The 20,387-nt window shown below is 37.7% G+C and overlaps 1 protein-coding gene and 2 long non-coding RNA genes across 3 annotated transcripts; 2 read left to right on the top strand and 1 right to left on the bottom strand.

The window, feature by feature from the left end:
* Positions 1-3,062: 3,062 nt before the first annotated feature.
* On the top strand, positions 3,063-5,065 carry LOC121052520. The gene is made up of 3 exons (XR_005809328.1): positions 3,063-3,414; positions 3,924-4,074; positions 4,674-5,065. It is a non-coding gene; the product is annotated as an uncharacterized LOC121052520 (long non-coding RNA).
* An 887-nt stretch (positions 5,066-5,952) lies between these two features.
* LOC112199133 (snurportin-1) lies at positions 5,953-7,176 on the top strand. Its single transcript, XM_024340183.1, has one exon. It carries the CDS (start codon positions 5,953-5,955, stop codon positions 7,174-7,176), a length of 1,224 nt encoding a protein of 407 aa, XP_024195951.1.
* A 1,994-nt stretch (positions 7,177-9,170) lies between these two features.
* Positions 9,171-12,661, bottom strand: LOC121052490. The gene is made up of 2 exons (XR_005809249.1): positions 12,556-12,661; positions 9,171-9,495 (listed from the first exon to the last, which is right to left on the bottom strand). It is a non-coding gene; the product is annotated as an uncharacterized LOC121052490 (long non-coding RNA).
* Positions 12,662-20,387: the final 7,726 nt, after the last annotated feature.

Raw genomic sequence — 20,387 nt, 5'->3', positions numbered from 1 at the left:
CAAACCATCCAAGCACACCAATCCCACAATCAGTTCATATGCTCAAGGCAATAGAATAATCGGACCACCAAATCCTCAACTCAATTTTCACAAATGAATTACGTACTTGATTTGAAAAGCAATAACTAACATCTAACAAATTCACAAAGCCATGAATCTTGACCAAGCATCAACAGAGCAATAAAGAAATTCAAGTAAAATTATAAAACAGAGGAGTCAGCCACCTAAAGCAAGACAACCATAGATACTAAACAAGCCGAACGGAAACCCATCACTTCTGAAAACTTCCTCCCTTTGCCTTCTCACAGTTCAGTTTCAAAAGCAGCAAAATCAAACTCCCATTCTCATTTGTTCATCCTCCTTTTTCTTCTAACACTCAATCGATCCCCTCCCTTATGTTTTCTTTCTTCTTCTTTTTTTTCCTCTTTTCATCTCCCTCTTCTCTCTTTTCTTTTCCCGTTTTCTTCCCCTTTCAATAGATTTCTAACTCTCTTTCTTTTCTGTCACCCACTCCCCCCCCCCCCCCCCCCCAAAATAAATAAAACAATTAATTAATACATAATATATATATATATATATAACAGAAAGTTTTAACTAAAGAAAAGTAACAAAATAATAAGAAATTTAAAAGAAACTAACCCAAAAACAAAAACACTTTGAAGGTGCAGGATATCACACTTACACTGATAAACAACAATCTAAATAGGACCATAACCCAATTTTCTTTCTTCTCAGAAGGAAACTATCACTACATTACTGAGATACACAAATACCATTCCACTGCTGCACTAATTCAATTCATTGGGCAACAAAATAGACCATAAAATTATTTGAATCACCAAACTCAATTCAGTTTTTGGTTCTTCAAAAAATCAACCATGCATGCTTATTGGGACGGTGTCCTCTCCATTCACACTTTCCTATTAACAAAATCAATTCAAAAGTCTACAAAGAACTAACCTTGCTACAATCACAGCAACCAAGCCCCAATGGTCGATATAGCAACCTAATCTTTCTTGCAGGGAACTCTTGTGTTGGCTCTTGATTGCTTTGGGGTGAAGAATCTCAAAACAAAGCTTCAATGGTGTAGTCGAGCTTCGAGGACAAAGGGAGAGGGCTAGTACCGGCGACCGTCCATGAGAGATTGAGAGAGAGAAGACGACAACTCACTGAGTGATTGACTTCGAATTCAAGAAGACACCAAGCAAAGTCATTGAATGCCGCCGTTTCGCCGCCGCCGTCTATCAAGAAGGCTAATAGAGAGAGAGAGGACTGGGTTTTAAGTAACCAGAATACTGAACGGTGTTTGTTATTTTGACGAGGATGAAAGGCACCCCATCCCCAAATAGAAAAGAACTGAATAAAAATTAGCTGAGAGAGAACTGAGATCGGAGAGAGCTGAGAGAGCTAAGTGAAAAGGAGAGAGTGAGGCTGGTGTTTTAGTTTTCGCGGGTTCTAGCTAGCTAGGTCGAGATGACAGAGCTAATTGATCGAGTGAGAAGGACAGAAAGCGACTTAATTGCGAGGGATATATGTCAAATAGCACAAGTCAAAATTACTTGGGAAATTTTAAAACAACCCCCACATTGAGACAACATTTAAATGTTGTCTAAATGTCACAACATATTCCAGTCAACTAGGGCATATGGCTATTTGAGAGGGAAAAGAATTCATCAACTTTTGGATATCCCTCCAAATTTGAGATAGGAAATCACCACCTTCTACAACTACATAAATGTGTTGTCTGAATGCTCACCATTTATCCAAATTTGAGATAGGAAATCACCACCTTCTACAACTACACAAATGTGTTGTCTGAATGCTCACCATTTTTCCAAATTAAACCAGTATGGTTTTAGTGTATATTCAGACGACAGAAAAAAAAATTATGTCGTCTGAAAAACTCAGACGACATAAAACAAAACTAATATCGTCTGAAGTGTGTCGTCTGAAGGCCTTTTTGGCATAGTGTTTGTATGCCTTTACAAACAACAAATTGCATGTTGTTCCAGCGGAACTGAATTCAGTTTGCATCTTCCTCACCAAGGTTCGAAACCCCAATTCCCAGTCTTGTTTTCACTTCTCTCTTTTTTATTCAGTCTCTTAAGTTTATTTTTCTTGGACCCCGTGACCCAGCCCACCATTTTTTTTTTCTTCTTCCTTTTCCATATAAACTTTTCCTTTTTCCTTTCAAAAAAAAAAAAAAAAACTTTTCCTTTCCTTTTTCTACATGACTAACTAGTTTAATTTAGAAATTTATGTAGGGAATAAAAATTCATATACTTTTGTTTTGTTATTAATTTCATATTTACTTTTATTCAAAATACATGATTTTTTATTGTTATTTGGAGCAAATACACACACACATACACATATACGGGAGGCCACATTTTAATTCTTCGCCTCAGGCTATTAGAATCTCAGGACTAGGGATGGCAAAAATCCCCAGCGGGGCGGAGCTCCATTGGATACCCGCCCCTAATGGGGGGAGAATTCGGGGACAAATGGGGAATGGGGATGGGGATCCCCAATCCCCGCTATCTAAGATTGGGGATGGGGCGGGGATGATATTGTGATCCCCATTCCCAAACCCGCCCCAATAATATATACATATATTTAACTTATATATATATATATTAATTTATTTTTTATAATATAAATCACAAATATATACATTTACAACTTTACTTTAATAGCTTCAGTTTTACTTTAATGGTGTTTTGACTTTTGCACTAACTGAATTATGATTTATGAATTTAATCATATTTTAAATTTATTTGTTGTAGATTTAGATTTTAAAAAGACAATATGAGAAAAAATTATTTTATTTATTAAATTCTTATTGGGGATTTGGGGCGGGTTTGGAGGCTTAGTCCCCAATGGGGATGGGGATGGGGAATCCCCAACATATTTTTATTGGGGATTGGGGCGGGGATGGGGGTAGAAAATGACCCCGGGGATGGGGATGGTATTGTGATCCCCATCCCCAACCCGCCCCATTTCCATCCCTACTCAGGACTGGCCTTGCTCAGATTGCTTCTTTGTTGTTATGCACCACTTCGTTTTGTTTGTTTTGCTTCGACTTCCTCTGTGAGAGAGAGCTTTTGCTCGACTTGCACGGAGTGAGAGACAAAGAGGGAGAAGGAGGGAAGGGACATTTCGCCACCAATCAGAAAAAGAAGAAGATTTGTTGAAGGAAAGTCTAGAGAGGAGGAAGGGATCGATGTCTTGGTCAATTGGGTTTTCAGGATAGTTAAATTAGAAATCCATTGGTTTTATAATTACAAAACTGACTTGATTCCTAGGCATCATCCAAAACCCGTTCTCTTGATTTGAACTTAACCCTTCTGTCGATTTTAGTCTGTTCCCAATTTCAGAATTTCCGTTTCACCTTCAAAGTTTCAATCTTCAAAGGTAAAAGGTAACTTCTTTATGTAAAATTTGCGGTCAAAGTATGTTGTTGGGTTTGACCCTTTGAGATTATTCGATTAAGGGTTTTGTGTAAAATTTCATCACCATGAGTATCAGATTGTTGAGAATTTTATTAGGTTTAAGGTTGTATCTGAATTGCAAAGTTTTGCATGTTTGAAATTTTGGATTGCATGTTTGAGTTAGCTAGCTCAAGGGATATGATTTAATCTTAGATTCCTCGAATGTTCTTCGTCTTCTCATTTTCTGAGTTTACTATCTATACAATAATATATATGTGTATTGTGTGAACTTCACAATTGAAATTTAGAAAGAGTAATAGAGTCAAAGATGTAGATGCAAGTTTCTTTTCTGCCTTGATGTTACACCTTCCCCACCCCTTCACAAAAAATAATGATAATAATAATAATAACAAGAAGGAGAAAGAATGTCACTCATATTCTTCTTCAATTAGGTATAAAACATCACTCATTTGTTTCTTCATTGTGCTATAGGATGAGTATTTCAAAGCTTATTACGCTGCCTTTAATAAAAATACAAGAAGAAGAAGCAGCAAAGAGTTGTCAGGTTAGCATGAAGTCATGACTCAAAACTTCGAAGATGAAGGACAAGATAATGTTGGCTGGGAAGAGGCTCCAGTTGCAGGTACATGTCATTATTTGAAAATCTGTGTTCAATTCCACTTGATGTTTGATTTGATTCTCAACCTCCGTTAGTCGAAGAACAATGAAAACGGCATGTTGATATATACTTTCTTATATGTGCTTGAATATTGTTGTGTTGCACAATGGTCTTATTGGCATCATTTTTTTCTTCATGATTTTTCGACAAGGACTCCTTTGTAATACACACCCCAAAAATATTGGTACCTTGTTGGTCCTGAATTGAGTTGAATTGAGGGAATATTGTACGGCAGGAAATGGAGAAGGGTATATAATCCATAGATACACATTTTCCATTATAAAAAATCGCAGCTGAGTTTCATATCCAGAGCTGTTGAAATGCATCAGTTGGAGGCCGGTGTACAACTTGGTTCATAGCTATGTCACGGGCTACAAAATAAGCAGAATTGGTTGTCAGGCCCTTCTTATTTGAATGCCGTGCAAGCTTGTCCCGAGGCAATCTGGTACTCAAACTGATTAAACTTGCTTCTACAGGAGAAAAAAGTTCATTGATCAACGCCTCATTTAGTGTAGCAGTCCCTCGATGAATAAGCTCTGATACAAAAACTGAACCTTGTACAGGCGAACTCGACCAAGGTTTAAGAGCATAGCGGTCAGCAGGGAGCCATGTGTTCCCAAATTCTACTATCAGCTCTGTTTCCCACTTGTAAAACTTCACGTGCCTTAAGGATGCATGCTTCTCCAAGGGAAGGAAGGTTGCGGCCCTAACTCTACATCCCAATTGGAAAATAAAAGGCTTTGTATACCTGAGCAATAAGAGATGTTGGATTTCGAAGTAGCCTCCAACCTTGCTTGGCTAACATCGCCAAATTGAACAAATGTAGATCTTTAAATCCCGTACCACCTTCATTCTTTGGGATACACAATCTCTCCCAGGATTGCCAATGTATTTTCTTTTTGGTGTAAGTATCACCGCACCAAAATTGAGCACGTACAAAGCTGATGAAGATCAGAACAAAGCCCCTGCGGTAACAAATAGCATTTCATCATATACATACGTGTTGCTTTTGCAACTGATTTAATAAGAATCTTAGAAATATACTTTTCTACATAATTTAACATAAATCTTAAAATTTAATATCTGTTAATCTATAATATTACTAAAAGAAGAGATGTTACTCTCCAAAACTGAATTTTATTTACCAATTTAACCCTTTTTTTTGTTGAAATGTTTAACCCATATATTAAAAAACTATGAAATATAATTAATCAATAAGGGTCGGTGAGCCTTGGCTTGTTGGTTAGCTAGCTAGCCTAACCAACACCGTGGAGGTCATGAGTTCAAATCCTACTGACATCAAGAGTGGGGTGGGGTGGGGAGTTACATTGTTGTCCAAAATATAAAAAATTAATCAATAGGGATAGAATAAATTGTAAAATAAAAAACAAAAGAATAAAAATATAAAAAGTAGAAAAACGTGGTAATGATAATTAACTTCTGTCCGCACACACAATGGATAGACCCTGCTACTCTGCTAGAGTGCTAGTGTAGTTTACCAAAACAAAATTATGTACGTTCATCTACCGCTTTGTCTTGCATTATATCTTTCAGAAAAAAAAAAAAAAAAATTACTGGTAGTTTGTCTTTAAAAGAAAACCGATCGAACAAAATAAAAAATAAATAAATAAAAAAATAAAAAAAAACTTTAAAAGAAAAACCCTAATCGATCATAATCCTTTAGGAATACGGTATGATCCTTTTAGTAATGGAATAGGTTTTCGTTTAGGAAAGTGCTTCCAATCCTTGTTGGATTAGAACAAAGGAATGGTTTTTTATTTACGTCTATATTAATGGTGCGAAAGACCAGCAAATAGGTAACTTAGCCCATTCCGCCGCAAGATGTCACCTTCTTCCGATCTCCTTCGCCGTCCGTTCAAGAGGCCACTGCTCTCAGACCAGCAAAGGCGCAGAGATCTTTCTCTGAAGCGTCAAGAGCAAAGCCGTGATTCTCAGCTCCACGCCCGCCGTGTATCCTCCGCACTCCTCTCCCTCCCTCTAGAACCCGGAGCCTCCTCGACGGAGTACTACTCCGACTTGCACCTTGCCTCCGAGGTCGCTTCTAAGATTCTCAAAGGAGGCCTAGAGGGTCGAAAGTGGTTTCAAAAGCAGCTCATGCTTCCCGAGTGGATGATCGACGTCCCTCGTCGCTTGCCCCAAGACTGGTTTGTATTAGCCAGGCCAGCCGGGGAACGCTGCCTGGTTGTTTCATACGGCGGAACCACCGTCAGTAGGAGACGAAACGGCACCGTTCTTCATCGTTTCCCGTCTGCTTTATCCGATGGTTGCTGCAGGACCAAAGCACAACCTTCCTGTTCTATACTAGACTGTATATTTCACGAGATGGACCAGACTTATTATGTCATTGACATGTTGTGCTGGAGAGATTACTCTTTGTATGATTGCACGGCTGAGTTTAGGTTTTTTTGGTTAAAGTCTAAGCTAGCCGAGACCCGGGTTTGCGACCCTCCATCATATTATCATAGGTATAGATTCAGCTTGGTTCCTCGGTATACCTGTGATCTCACTGCCCTACACACAGCATATACCGGAGCGGTACCTTACGTAAAGGATGGTCTAATGTTTTATAATAAACATGCACATTATCAACCCGGTATAACACCCTTGGCCTTGGTTTGGAAGGATCAGAACTGTAGTAAATATGTTGTTGACACAAACAATGAAGGAAAGGTCCCAAGCCATCAGCAGATAGTTTTGGAGCTGCAACGTGATGGAAAAGTGACTACATCTGATAATCCTCCCGTTGTATTTGGTTGCTTAGGTTTGGACTTGATACAGAAGTTGGGAACATTGCAGTCACCATATCTTCTTCGTTTTGCTATTGGTGACGGAGGATTGACCATTGTGGATGGGAAGCTTGAGAGGGCAGATTTACATTACCTTGGCAAGTCCAACCGGGCACGTGCATTTGCAGATAGTTACTCCAAAATCATGTTTCAAAGTATGGTTCGAGGATCTTCTCTTAAAATTGATGATCTGATAGCAGCAATTAGTTCATCCGACGATGGAGCAAACGGACCTGATGTTGAGATGATGGATGGTTAATGGTAATTATATAATTAGATTGTGGTAACAAATTTGCCTTTATGTTGTTTATTGATGTGTTTATTTTACTCAAGCGTTTTACAGAGGTGTGAAATGATGTGGCTAATCTGTCCAGACTTGAACAACAATGGCTAGAGGTAAGTTCTCTAAATTGCGCTAGCTGTGCACTTCGTCGTGATATTGCAAATTATTTTGTTTCACCTCTTGCATCTAAATTATATGTATATATATCATTTTTTTTTTGAAAATTATATGTATCTGTTTTCTCAAAATTATTTATAGCAGTCACATTGTTTTTTTTTTTTTAATTGTGTTGCTTCTTTTTCACAAGTGACATACATTCACATTTTCTTAGTTCAAAACTTCAAATTAGTTGCTTTGACACTTATTGGTGTGCAACATGTTGATGCTTCTGGGACAAATTCTGGGGGAGTCTCATTTGCTTTTGTTTAGTTCCTATGTTTCCTTAACACTTTAGTGTAAGACTTGAAGGAGCTGAATGATAAAATGCTGGAATCTGTGAATGCCAAATGATTAATGTCCCATAATGTTTGGTTGTGGTCCATGATTGAGAATTGCAAAAATGAGGATGATATTAAGCTTTTATTTGACATCATGCAGAACCTCTGAAAATTTGTTAATTCTAATCTTTCAGCTTTTTGATTGGTCGAAGTTTTTCAATTTGCATCTTCGATCTAAGTGAAGTTTACAGTTTTCTGTCAACAGTTGTGTGCTTTGGTTTTAATTGTAGATACTGTCCAATCTATGAATCCATTCAAATTTTAATTGCAATCTCTGCCGAGAGGTTTCTAAGGCCTGTGCACTGGGGAGCCTCTACTTTGGTAAGCTATACCGATACGCACTGGGGGACGTCTCTTTTGAGTAGTTAATCAGCAAAGTAGACTTTAATTAGGGAAACCCATGCATGTAAATGGCTATATGTTTGGAGCTGACGACTTGTTGGCTTTTTTATATACTCTAAAATGCCATGTACTGAGTTGTATGTGATATTATCAGATGTGAAATATCTGGAGTTGCAGGAAAGAAGGCCTTATGGAAACGCAGTGTATGGATTGTCCCACATAGTATTGGATCTGCTCACCATTTACTGTTGCTAATGACATTTGGCTCTTATTATATATTGAGGTTTGTCTTCTGATTCATTCATCTAATAAATTCTAGCTTTTAATTGACTGCAGACATATGCTAAAGCGTGCTCAATGATGTAAACTTACGACAGACGTATTGACACTTTTGAAGGCGCGAATGACTTACCCTTGCAGCCTGGTACAGCAGATATCTTTTTCTGGTATATATCTAGGCTTCTAAGCTAAGACTTACCCAGTAAGGCTTTTACTTCCGAACTTTAAAAAAAAGTGAGATTTATGCGGAAAGAATCACACAATAGTCTCTATAGTGGTTTGATTGCAAAGAAGCTAGATATTCATTGTAATAATGTCATAGATTTTGTTTTAGTATAATATGGTCTTAAATTTGTATTCCTATTTTTACCATTTATTAATTACAATACTGATAACGGGAAGTTGATGTGCAAGTACACAAAGAGGTTGTTATAGGCTAGAGTAAATTAAGCCAAGGCAATCCGCATTTGATGTGTGGATGGAATTCGCAGCTAAAATAGGTCTCTACAAATTCTCAGTTCTGTTGCATTATGTTATATCATATAATTTTCATGCACACTGAATATGAGTTACATTGTCATACTCGACATGTGGATTTTTAGTGCTGAGAAGCATCAGTGGCTGTGAATGCTGAACTAAACACATCAACAGTACAACTCTCTTGCAGTCTCAAAGACACAGTGAACAAAGAATCAAAACATTGAATTACTTCTACTAGTATCAAAATGGTAAGGCCAGCTTGTCCCCTTTAAAAAACAGAACAAAGAAGTTTTGTGAAAATCTAGTGACTTCACATCATCTGTATGTGATATATATGCCTGTTGAAAAGTGGTGCAGGAAATCACAGTTACGTACACCAGCCAGTAAAAGTCTTTTAGTTTCCTGCATACAATTTTTTAATTTTTTATTCTTTTTTGGTTACATGGAGGAGGCCTGAAACAGGCTTAAAACAAGAAATTTTGACAAAGAAAGACTTGGCCTTTACAGCTAAATCCCAGATTTCCTGGGTCTGGACACTCCATAAAAGTCTGCTTAAAAAGCTTGAGTACCATGAGTTGGAGGAGCTAAAGGTGAGTATGCCATATAGTCATGCTCAATGCTCAGCAGTCAGCAGACATGTTGCATGCATTCTCTGAAAATATAGGCGAGGAAACATCCTCAAAGGTTTCCATGATCCCTGGACAGCAATCAATCAAAGAACTGTGAAGGAAGGCTTTGTGAACTTTGATTTACTGCCAGAGTTCGATTGTTATTTGGATGAAGTTTTGTGAAATTCTTTGGGAGGAAGTAAATATAATTGATAGCAAGATCAATATTAGGAGTTGATTCCAAGGCTTGTTGATCAGTCATTCTCAGCCAATTGGTGGATGATGAGCCTAGATTTCTCACATCACAAACTCACGTGAATGATTTTCTTGGTGTGTCTCTTTACTATTCCCATGTGTTGCAGGACTTGATCGATCTCATCAACTTGATGAAACCGGATTATATATCCGTGTGTAATGTTGACATTTTGGCCTTCTCTTTTTATATATGCCTTTGTTTGCTAGCTTTAAATTCGTTACTGAATCATTTCATCATTAGTGTTGAAATAGTTCTTCAGAATGATGAATGAAATAGATCTCAAGAATTTCATTATCGCCAGCTAGTGAGGTCTTTTTGAACAAAACTTGGCATTCTTTATATAAAGAATTCAAGATGATAGAGTTTCACGAATTAGCAGCTTTGATTGGTCAAGCATTAAATTAACCCATATTAATACATATAAGTGCATCTCGGAATGTTTTTTAGTCATAAGGCCACCAACTAGTTTTTTCCCTCATAAGGCCACTTAATTAAAAAAGATGTTATATTTTAGATATAAAAATCAACATATTTACAAAAATGCCACTACAGTAAAAAGTCAATAATCATTTTCTCTCTCCTCCGGCGGGGTCTCAAGTCAACTCCGGCGGGTCTCCGGCCAACCTCCGGCGAACTCCGACTGGTCTCCGGCCAACTTCCGGCGAACTCCGGCGACCACAAAAGCTACTGTCACTAACACCAAAAGCTACTGTGGCTAGCAACAAAAGCTACTTTGATGAGATTTCCGGCAACCTCCGGTGAAGTCACAAAAGCTACTATCACTGGCAACGAAAGGTACTGTCACTAACAACAAAAGCTATTCTGTTGAGATTTCCGGCGACCTCCAGAAGCTACTGTCATCGGCAACAAAAGCTACTCCTGAGAATTTCGACAGCCTTCGGCAAGATAATAAAATCTACTGTCACCAACACCAAAAGTTACTCCTACCAGTAACAAAAGCTACTCCAGTGAGATTTCCAGCGAGGTAAGAAAAGCTACTGTCATCAACAGTATAAGCTACTCTCACCAACCACAAAAGATACTCTTAACAACAACAAAAACTACTCCAGTGAGAGTTTCGACGAGGTAAGAAAAGGTATTGTCATCAACATTAAAAGCTACTTTCATCAACAACAAAATATACTCTTACCAAGAATAAAAGCTACGCTTACCAACAACAAAAGTTATTATCACCAACATCAGAAAGCTGCTCTCACAAATAACAAAATCGACTCTCACCAACTACTTAAACTACTCTTATCAACACAAAAAACTACTCTTACCAACAACAAAAACTACGATCACCACCAACAAAAGATACTCTAATCAACAACAAAAGTTACTCTCAATAACGTCAAAAGCTACTCAAACAAACAACAAAATCTATTCTCACCAATAACAAAATCTACTACCAAGTAACACAAAAGCTAATCCCTTAAATTAAGACTAATAACGCTACTCACAATGACTAAGAAATTTGTTCCTAGCCAATACAAAAGCTACTATGAAACATCAAACAAATATAAATTGAAAATGTCCACTACTTGAATCAAATTACTCTGATTTCAACTTCAAACAAACACAACTCAAGAACTTGATAAAGTAATCATCACATTCATCCATCTATACCAGAACAAAATGACAATCCTTCTTAACAGAAACTTCAACAATTCTCATTCTGTCCTACAATTACGAAACAATTTCAAACTGGAACAATTTCAATCAAAAGGGAACAATTTCAATCACAACATGACTAATCTGATGATTTGTTAATACGAGATCAAGGATAACAGTGCCAGAATTCACCGAATCAAGTTACAGAGTGGAGATCGGAGGTTCCAGGCTTTTGGTCGTCGAAGGTCATCGTCCGGATCCACGACCTCAGCTCGCTGAAGCTTCTCGACTACGGTTGCGCTACGCTTTGGCGTTCGACCACGAGTACAACAGACCTCGTTCTCACCGTTAACCGGAACAACGGATCTCCCGACCTCAATCCGAGCTCAATCCACTACACCCACGATCCAAGATCCGAAGGTTTAACTGCTTGTGGAGAACCAGATGTTTCCGGCTAGGCTCGAACTGCTTGCCGTCGACGATCAGATGTTTTGCCGGTGAGCTTGTGAGGTCTAAGGTCTGCAATGGCGTCGTGTGGGTTTGTGAAGGGGAGAGAGAGAGGCAACGGTGTCGTGTGGGTTTGTGAAGAACTGAAGGGGAGAGAGAGAGAGAGAGAGAGAGAGAGGGAGGGAGGGAGAGAGAGAGAGAGGGAGGGAGGGAGGGAGGGAGAGAGAGAGAGAGAGAGAGAGAGAGAGAGAGGGAGAGAGAGAGAGAGAGAGAGAGAGAGAGGGAGAGAGAGAGAGAGAGAGAGAGAGGGAGGGAGGGAGGGAGGGAGGGAGGGAGAGAGAGAGAGAGAGAGAGAGAGAGAGAGAGAGAGAGAGAGAGAGAGAGAGAGAGAGAGAGAGAGAGAGAGAGAGAGAGAGAGAGAGAGAGAGAGAGAGAATATGTGGAGCAGAATGGTGCTTATTATTTCATCTCGTTTAGATAAGGTGGAAGGGCAAATTTGTCAACTGGAGAAAAAATTGAAGCATTAGGTGGCCTTATGAAGACAAAAAAATATAAGGGAGAGAGAATATGTGGAGCAGAATGGTGCTTATTATTTCATCTCGTTTAGATAAGGTGGAAGGGCAAATTTGTCAACTGGAGAAAAAATTGAAGCATTAGGTGGCCTTATGAAGACAAAAAAATATAAGGTGGCTTTGTGACTAATTAAAGTTTCAAAAGATCATTTGTGTGTAATTTTCTATTAATTCTATGGACGAGTATGTGATCCCAGAACACTATAAATGTTTCTTGTTGATCGAGGAGAAATTTAACTTAACTGTCTACAGAATATTACCATATAATGTTTGTTTGTTTTCCCTTGCAGAAAACCTAGCAAGAAGCATTATTGCTTCGGCAAAATAAACGGTGTTCCATGCAAGTGAAAATATATAGGAAAGAAATCCCCCAAGATCCAAAGAAAATGGGAAAGAAATCTTCTGAATCTCCTTTTCTTAGCTTCAGCTCGTCTCTGTGTGATTGACAAGTGTAAATTGAAACGCAAGTTTCTCAAAACCAATAACCAAGCATTGTTATAATTAACTCATGCATTCTAACAAAAAAATTCTGTATTAAGATATAGTAAATTCTTCCATCACTAAACATAAACCGGTCATTATTACATAAAATATAGCTAGCTAGAGAAACATTAAACATAAAGCGATCAATAGATCAAACTCAAAGCACAACAAATCAAATTGTTATTTCCTAGTAACATATCCTCTAACTACTCCTTCGAGCTTCTTGGTTGAAATTCGTGTTCAAGTTTTGTCCGCCAAAAGAGTCATTGTACCTTGGAGAAGGTTGGCTCTTTTTTGGAGCTGGTGGACACGAACGACCTTCACAGGAGCGGTTTTCATGAGAATGGTCTTTCTTGTTGTCTCCAGCCATCGTCCACTTGTTGCCTTCTTGCGACATATTTGAAAATCTCGTCTTGATTAATCTCAATTAGCAAAGTACCAATCAAAGTTTCAATCACGACTTTGAGAATAAATTGTGAGGAATACAGAGCCCGGCCAAGACCCTCCTTATATAGATAATTTCTTTCCCAGATCCAAACGGATTCCTAGCTAATAAAGCTGAGACAAAGTCTTTGACAAAGAAACCAGGAAAGAATAATATTACAACCAACACAAAAAGGAAAAGCATTTTCTTTGTGGAAAAAATTGGAAAAAAAAAAAAAAAAAAATCTCTGACATAAGTGAGCAGGCGCACATGAATGTGGTTAAGCTATGTACTTTGTTATCCCGAAGTCGAACTATAGAAATGGCTAAGCTATTTAATTACATCTCTGGTTCAGTTCTAGTGAGCGTTCATTAAACAATAGTCTATGAACATAATCAGCTCGATCTGTTATGTCAAATAATTTGCTGACGTACATCATAAATTAAGTAACTAAAGTAGAAAAATCATAAGCTAATCTCAACTACAAAGAGTTCAACACGTACATATGCTGTTACACTCACTCTAAGGATATGAACCCATACGTGCATGGATATGGATAGAGGATAGTTTGGGGACTTGGACATGCCTCTTGTCTCTAGAGATTTGTTGTTAGTTAGATATTCTGTGATTGATCATGTGTCTATGCGTATGAAGTCATAGGGTATTATTAAAGAAATAATATATGCGATAAATAAACACGTGAAGATCCAAATTTGTTGTATTGAAATTAATGGTGAGGTTTAAAATGTGAATCTAATATTCATCTTGGCTTCACAATAGTAGTGCAATACTAAGAAGAGTTTAAGCTTTGCTCCATGCAGAGATCATTGTCAAAAAAAAAAAAAAAAAAAAAAATATATATATAACTACACTCGATCTTAAACCAAAAAACGATCTCAATTACAAGGATCTTATCCAGTAATTCATTTTGTTCTATGGTAGAAAAAAGGACTTGCGGAAAAGTTAACTCGCTCTTGTTTATTTTTCATTCGTCCTCCTCACCCTTATCTCTGGTTTCATTCTCTGAGATCCAACTGAAAATAGGCGGCCCGGCGCGGGGTTATGAGATTAGGAGAAAAGAAAAGAAAATAAAAAAAGTCTAGCTGTCTTGTCTAATCAATTAGTCATTAGTGGATGATGTGATTATGGGATTCAAAGCTCAAATTGTATTGGTAAAGAATTGGATGAGGATTGATCGAAGACTAAGGACTAAGGACTAGTTTCTAACTCAAGATGGCAACATGTATGTAGTTAATTGTTACAAACTTGATGTCAAAAAGGTTGAGACATACCGGTGGTATAGCAGAGTTTGTATTTCCAAAGTTTGATTTAGTACGTGATTTTGGCTTCGCACTAGAATACTTGGAAGATTCTGAGCTTTTGCTGCATGCTAAATCATCGACAAAAAATAGAACCACAAGCTTAAACCAGAAATCAATCTCAATTACAAGGATTCCGTTCAGTATTTCATTTTGTTTTTTGAGCAGCTACATATAGATCTGTACAAGTTGGACAAAACTTTAGTTAGCTTTGATTTCTAACTGATTGATGTTTTCAATTAATATGTCCTATTATAGAGTCCATCTACTACAAACTGATTAGTCTCTTAAGTGTCTGTAAGTCAATAAATCTGTAAGCTCTTCCTGATCACCTGTGTTCTGGGGGTTTTTGGGGATGTGATGGCTAATTGTTGTTTAACGTTATGACCTATATAGAAAGAGCTGGGGAGCTTCTGGTAGGATAAAGTTTCGCGACTAAAAATATAGGACAGTATAAAAGAGGTTTGCGGTGGTGAAGCTACTTGGGAATATTAGATCTGCTGGCTCATCAATATTGGCTAGTAGATACTCTAAATATTGTCCACCATCATTCTCCATACTCGAACAGTCTGCACAAGAAGGACAAAGGTACCAAAGGACATAAAAACGACAATCGTGGTGGTGGCCTGGAGATCACCGAGCAACACAACTCCACTGGTCTGGTGACGTCAACAAACATCGGTGGAGTACCGGTTCGACAGCTATTCCTAAGTGTAGAATTAGGTGTATATACCCAGGTCGAGAATGAGTGTGAGGGAATTGGGGAAAAAAGAGAAAAAGATGGGATAGAACAGAGAGGTGGATCTGAGGATGAGAGAAGTGAAAGTAAATATAGGCATTAATTTGGAGAAGAATTGGCCTAGAGCAAAGAAGACGATATGAAAATGAGACATAAAGCCTCATATCTGAGACAAAGCTTAGGGAAAACTCACCACAGAGGGTGGAGACACCCTAAATTATTGGATATGAAAACCCCAAGTCCTAAAGCTCAAGCGCTCATTTGGTGTTACAAGTTTCACCGCAACATGAATTGTCCAAAATATTTATAAATTATAATATTTAAAACTCTTAATGAAATCATCTATAAATTGAAAAAGTGCGTGACAATTGAATGATCTTAATCACTAAGTACATTTATAATGACAAACGTATTTAGAAGATTGTGCATTAAAGTATAAACGTGCATTTAAGTATTTTTCTATTAATAATGACAATCTTATTACAGAAATTTATTTTGTAACAATTAGTACTTCTCAATGAAATATGACGTCCTCTCTTTCAAAAAAAATCTTATTACAGAAATAACAAAACGTAAACATTTATGGGACATTTATTTTGCCGCAGGCAAGAAATTGGTTCCCCCCTTCAAAATGGAAGCAATAGCTATGGAACGGAAAAAAGGACACAAAATAGTTTCCGAATTACCGAAACCCCTTTACCAGAGCGAGACAATTTACCAAACCCAGAGCTAAATTATAAACCGCACAGTTTTCCCTGAATCGTGGGATAGTAAAAAGTAAAAAACCCATTCTCCCACTAAACCTTGTAAAGACAAGAGTCTCTGAAGTCCGACGGAATACCGAGTACAAGAACAACCCAAAACAACCAAACTGTTGTCTCTGTTGGGTTCGACTTTGTTTCACTTCAAATTTTGTGGGCAACCTGTTAAACAGCGACAAGCGTGGCCCGTGGCCCACCATTGTACCGATACTGTCCCAACTTAACCACCCGATAGATGTTGGGTTTTAATCACAAAAGGCCTCGATACAATTGGGTGAGATCCATCCACTTATAAGTTATATTTTATTTATCACTTTTCCAATGTGGGATTTTTACTCTCCAACACGCCCCCTCACGTGCAACCTAGCTCTAGGTTTGCACGTGAAATAATTAAACTATCCAATTCCCACATTGGAAATTGGGACACAAGTCTCATATCGGAGACTTGGCCAATATAACAATCCAAGGCCCACATCGGGCACTTGGTAACAATCCAATCGGAATTTTCCGATGGCAATATAAGAAACCCAAATTCGGGCCCATGACAAGGCCTCGATACAATTGGGTGAGATCCACCCACTTATAAGTTATATTTTATTTATCACTTTTCCAATGTGGGATCTTTACTCTCCAACACAACCAACCAAATTGGTGTTGCCCTTGTTTGTCTTAGTTGAAGAAACCAGCGATGCTGGTAGACTGTGACTAGTCTCACTCACCCTTTTTCTTTCTCTATCTCCATTAAACTTGATTGCTTTATTGTTGTTTGCAATTGTAATTGTTTGATTGTTTTTTAGATGGTGTTCCGGATGTGGCAAGGTTTTAGAGCATCACATTTTCTCTGAGGAACCCACTTTCGTTAAGAATGCGGCGGGCCAGGTATTATTGGGTCTTCTTCTACATATATGTTGTTCTTGATTATCACTGTGTTGATGTTGTTGTGTGTGTTTTGCAGAGCCAACTGGCTGGAAGATATGTACGCTCCAGGGAAACCGAAATCTCAGCTTCTCGTGGAAGGATACTGGAAAATGGTCTGTTTTCTTGCGTTTTTGCTCTTTCAATGTTTGGCTTGTTCAAGCTTTTCTTGTAGTCACCGTATGCCATTAGCCTAGGATTCCTTGGAGATATGTACCGTCTTCCGAAAAGGATAATTGAAATTTTGCACTAGGTGTTTGGGTCAGTGTGGATAAGTAAAGTCAGGGTCTGGTGTTAGAGGTGCAACTTGAAAGTAGACTAGTTGAAGGATTATGCAGTACAGTATGTGAAGCAGCTTTGATAGGTCAAGCATTAATTCTTTGGATGAGTATGTGATCCCAGAACATTTTATCGATCAAATGAACGTTTCCTGTCGATCGAGGAGAAATTTAACTTGACTGTCTACAGAATATATGGTAAAGAATATTTGTTTGTTTTCCCTTGCAGAAAGCCTAGCAAGAAGCATTATTGCCTCGATCGGCAAAATAAATGGTGCTCCATGCAAGTGAAAATAGGAAAGATCGAAATCCCCCAAGATCCAAAGAAAATGGGAAAGAATAATCTTCTGAATCTCCTTTTCTTAGCTTCAGCTCGTCTATGCGTGATTGACAATTCTAAATTGAAACACAAGTTTCTCAAAACTAAAAACCAAGCATTGTTAAAATTAACTCACGCATTCTAACAAAAGCTAGCTTTCTGTATTAAGATATAGTAAATTCTTCCATTACTAAACGTAAACCCGTCATTATTACATAAAATATAGCTAGAGAAACATTTAAACATAAAGCGATCAATAGATCAAAGCACAACAAATCAATTGTTATTTCCTAGTACCATATCCTCTAACTACTCCTTCGAGCTTCTTGGTTGAAATTCGTGTTCAAGTTTTGTTTGCCAAAAGAGTCATTGTATCTTGGAGAAGGTTGGCTCTTTTTTGGAGCTGGTGGACATGAACGGCCTTCACAGGAACGGTCTTCATGAGAATGGTCTTTCTTGTTGTCTCCAGCCATCGTCCACTTGTTGCCTTCTTGCGACATATTTGAAAATCTCGTCTTGATTAATCTCAATTAGCTAAGTACCGATCAAAGTTTCAATCACAAAGTGCTTTGAGAGAGGAATACAGAGCCCAAGACCTCCTTATATAGATAATTTCTTTCCCAGATCCAATCGGATTCCTAGCTAGTAAAGCTGAGACAAAGTCTTTGCTAAAGAAACCAGGAAAGAATCATAATATTACAACCCAACACAAAGAGGAAATTAAAGCATTAATTTTCTTTGTGGAAAAAATTGGAAAAGCAAAAAAAATCTCTGATATACGTGAGCGTACATGAATGTGGTTAAGCTATGTACTTTGTCACCCCGAACTATAGAAATGGCTAAGCTATATACATCTCTGGTTCAGTTCTAGTGACCGTTCAAGTCTATGAACATAATCAGCTCGATCTGTTTTGTCAAATAATTTGTTGATGTACATCATAAGTTAAACTAGAGTAGAAAAATCATAAGTAAATCTCAACTACAAAGAGTTCAACATGTACATATGCTGGTACACTCACTCTAAGGATATGAACCCATACGTGCATGGATATGGATAGAGGATAGTTTGGGGACTTGGACATGCCTCATGTCAGTAGATATTTGTTGTTAGTTAGATATTCTGTGATTGATCATGTGTCTATGCGTATGAAGTCATAGGGTATAATTAAATTAAGGAAATAATGCGATAATATAAACACGGGAATATCCAAACTGCTTCTTGTATTGAAATTAACGGTGAGGTTTAAAATCTGAATCTATTTATCTTGGCTTGACAATACTAATTAAGAAGAGTTTAAGCTTTGCTTCATGCAGAGATCATTGTCAAAACATATATATAACTACACTCTTAAACCAAAAAAGGATCTCAATTACGAGGATCTCATCCAGTAATTCATTTTGTTCTGTGGTAGAAAAGGACTTGCGGAAAAGTTAACTCGTTCTTGTTTATTTTTCATTCGTCCTCCTCAGCCTCATCTCTGGTTTCATCATCTGTGATCTAACTGAAAATAGGCGGTCGGAGGTTATGAGATTAGGAGAAAAGAAAAGAATTAAAAGAAAAAAAGTCTAGCTGTCTAATCAATCAGACATTAGTGGATGATGTGATTATGGGATTCAAAGCTCAAATTGTATAGGTAAAGATTTGGATGAGGATTGATCGAGGACTAAGGACTAACAGTACTATGCCAATATTTGAATCAGACGACACGCATCAAACAACTACGCACATATTTTCTGTCGTCTGAAAAATTCAGACGACAGCAAGAATTATTCTATTGTGTATGATTCAATCATACAACAGTTACTATAAAATAGGTGTGATGTTGTCTGCATTTCTTTAAGGGACAATAGATTTTCAGATTGCTGTCCAAATAGGTAGTTTCAGACAACATAATAAATGATGATGTTGTTTCGTACGAAGTTATTTAAACAATGGTTGAAATTTGATGTCGTCTGAATAAATTTAGTTAGACAACTCTTTTCACAGTGTTATTGTGCAATTAATGATCAGACAATCACCATATTTTTATGTTGTCTAATATTTTCAGTTCAGACAACATCTTTTGTTGTTTGTTGTGTGATATTGTTACATACAATTAGTCTTTAATTTATGTTGTCTGTTTTTAGGGTTATAATTTATTCTACCCTAGTTGACTTATATACATCTCAACACTTAGACAAAATTAAAAATTAAAACTTCCCTCTACTTTTGCCCTCCCAAAACACTCGAGCCCGCCCTCAGCCCAAACTCTTTCCCAAAAACCTGAGCCTTCATCACCTCTCTCTCCCAAAATCGTTGTCCCCGATGATCTCACCCCTCTCTCTCTAGATCCGAAGTCCTGACCTCTCTCTCATCACTCAGCCCTCAGCCATCAAACTCTCAGCCATCTCTCTCACTCATCCATCCACATCTCAATCGAAACTTTGTAGTCGTCTCCCTCAATTGAAGCGTTGGAGGTTCTTGAAGCTCACTACTCCCTCTTTGAGCTAGGTACGAACGGTACTTTACAAGTTTGTTAGGGTTTCGGGGTTGATTTGGATATGGGATTAGGGTTTCGAATTCAAATCAATTTTTGTGTATATTTGATTTTCTAGATAACATGGATTTGGGGATTGGGGTAGAAATCGAATTGGGTTTAGGGTTTGTTAGTAATTTCAATTTGGGGGTTGTCAAATTTGGGGGTTTTTTGTTGATTTCAATTTTGGGGTTGTGAAATTTATAAACTGCATCTCAAATTTGTAATTTTAGGGTTTGTATGATTTTGAACTTGTTTGCTATTAATTTAGAGCACAATCACTACTACAAAAATTGAATCAGACGACACCTCTCAGACAACGCATCGTAGTTTTCTAT

This window comes from Rosa chinensis, chromosome 4 (assembly GCF_002994745.2).
Source record: "Rosa chinensis cultivar Old Blush chromosome 4, RchiOBHm-V2, whole genome shotgun sequence".
NCBI classification, from domain to species: Eukaryota; Viridiplantae; Streptophyta; class Magnoliopsida; order Rosales; family Rosaceae; genus Rosa; species Rosa chinensis.
Note: the sequence above shows the minus strand (reverse complement) of the source record. Positions and strands in the feature narration are given on the sequence as shown.

Excerpts from the sequence above, each read along its gene's own strand:
- LOC112199133 (XM_024340183.1), top strand. The coding sequence starts at position 5,953 with ATGTCACCTTCTTCCGATCTCCTTCGCCGTCCGTTCAAGAGGCCACTG.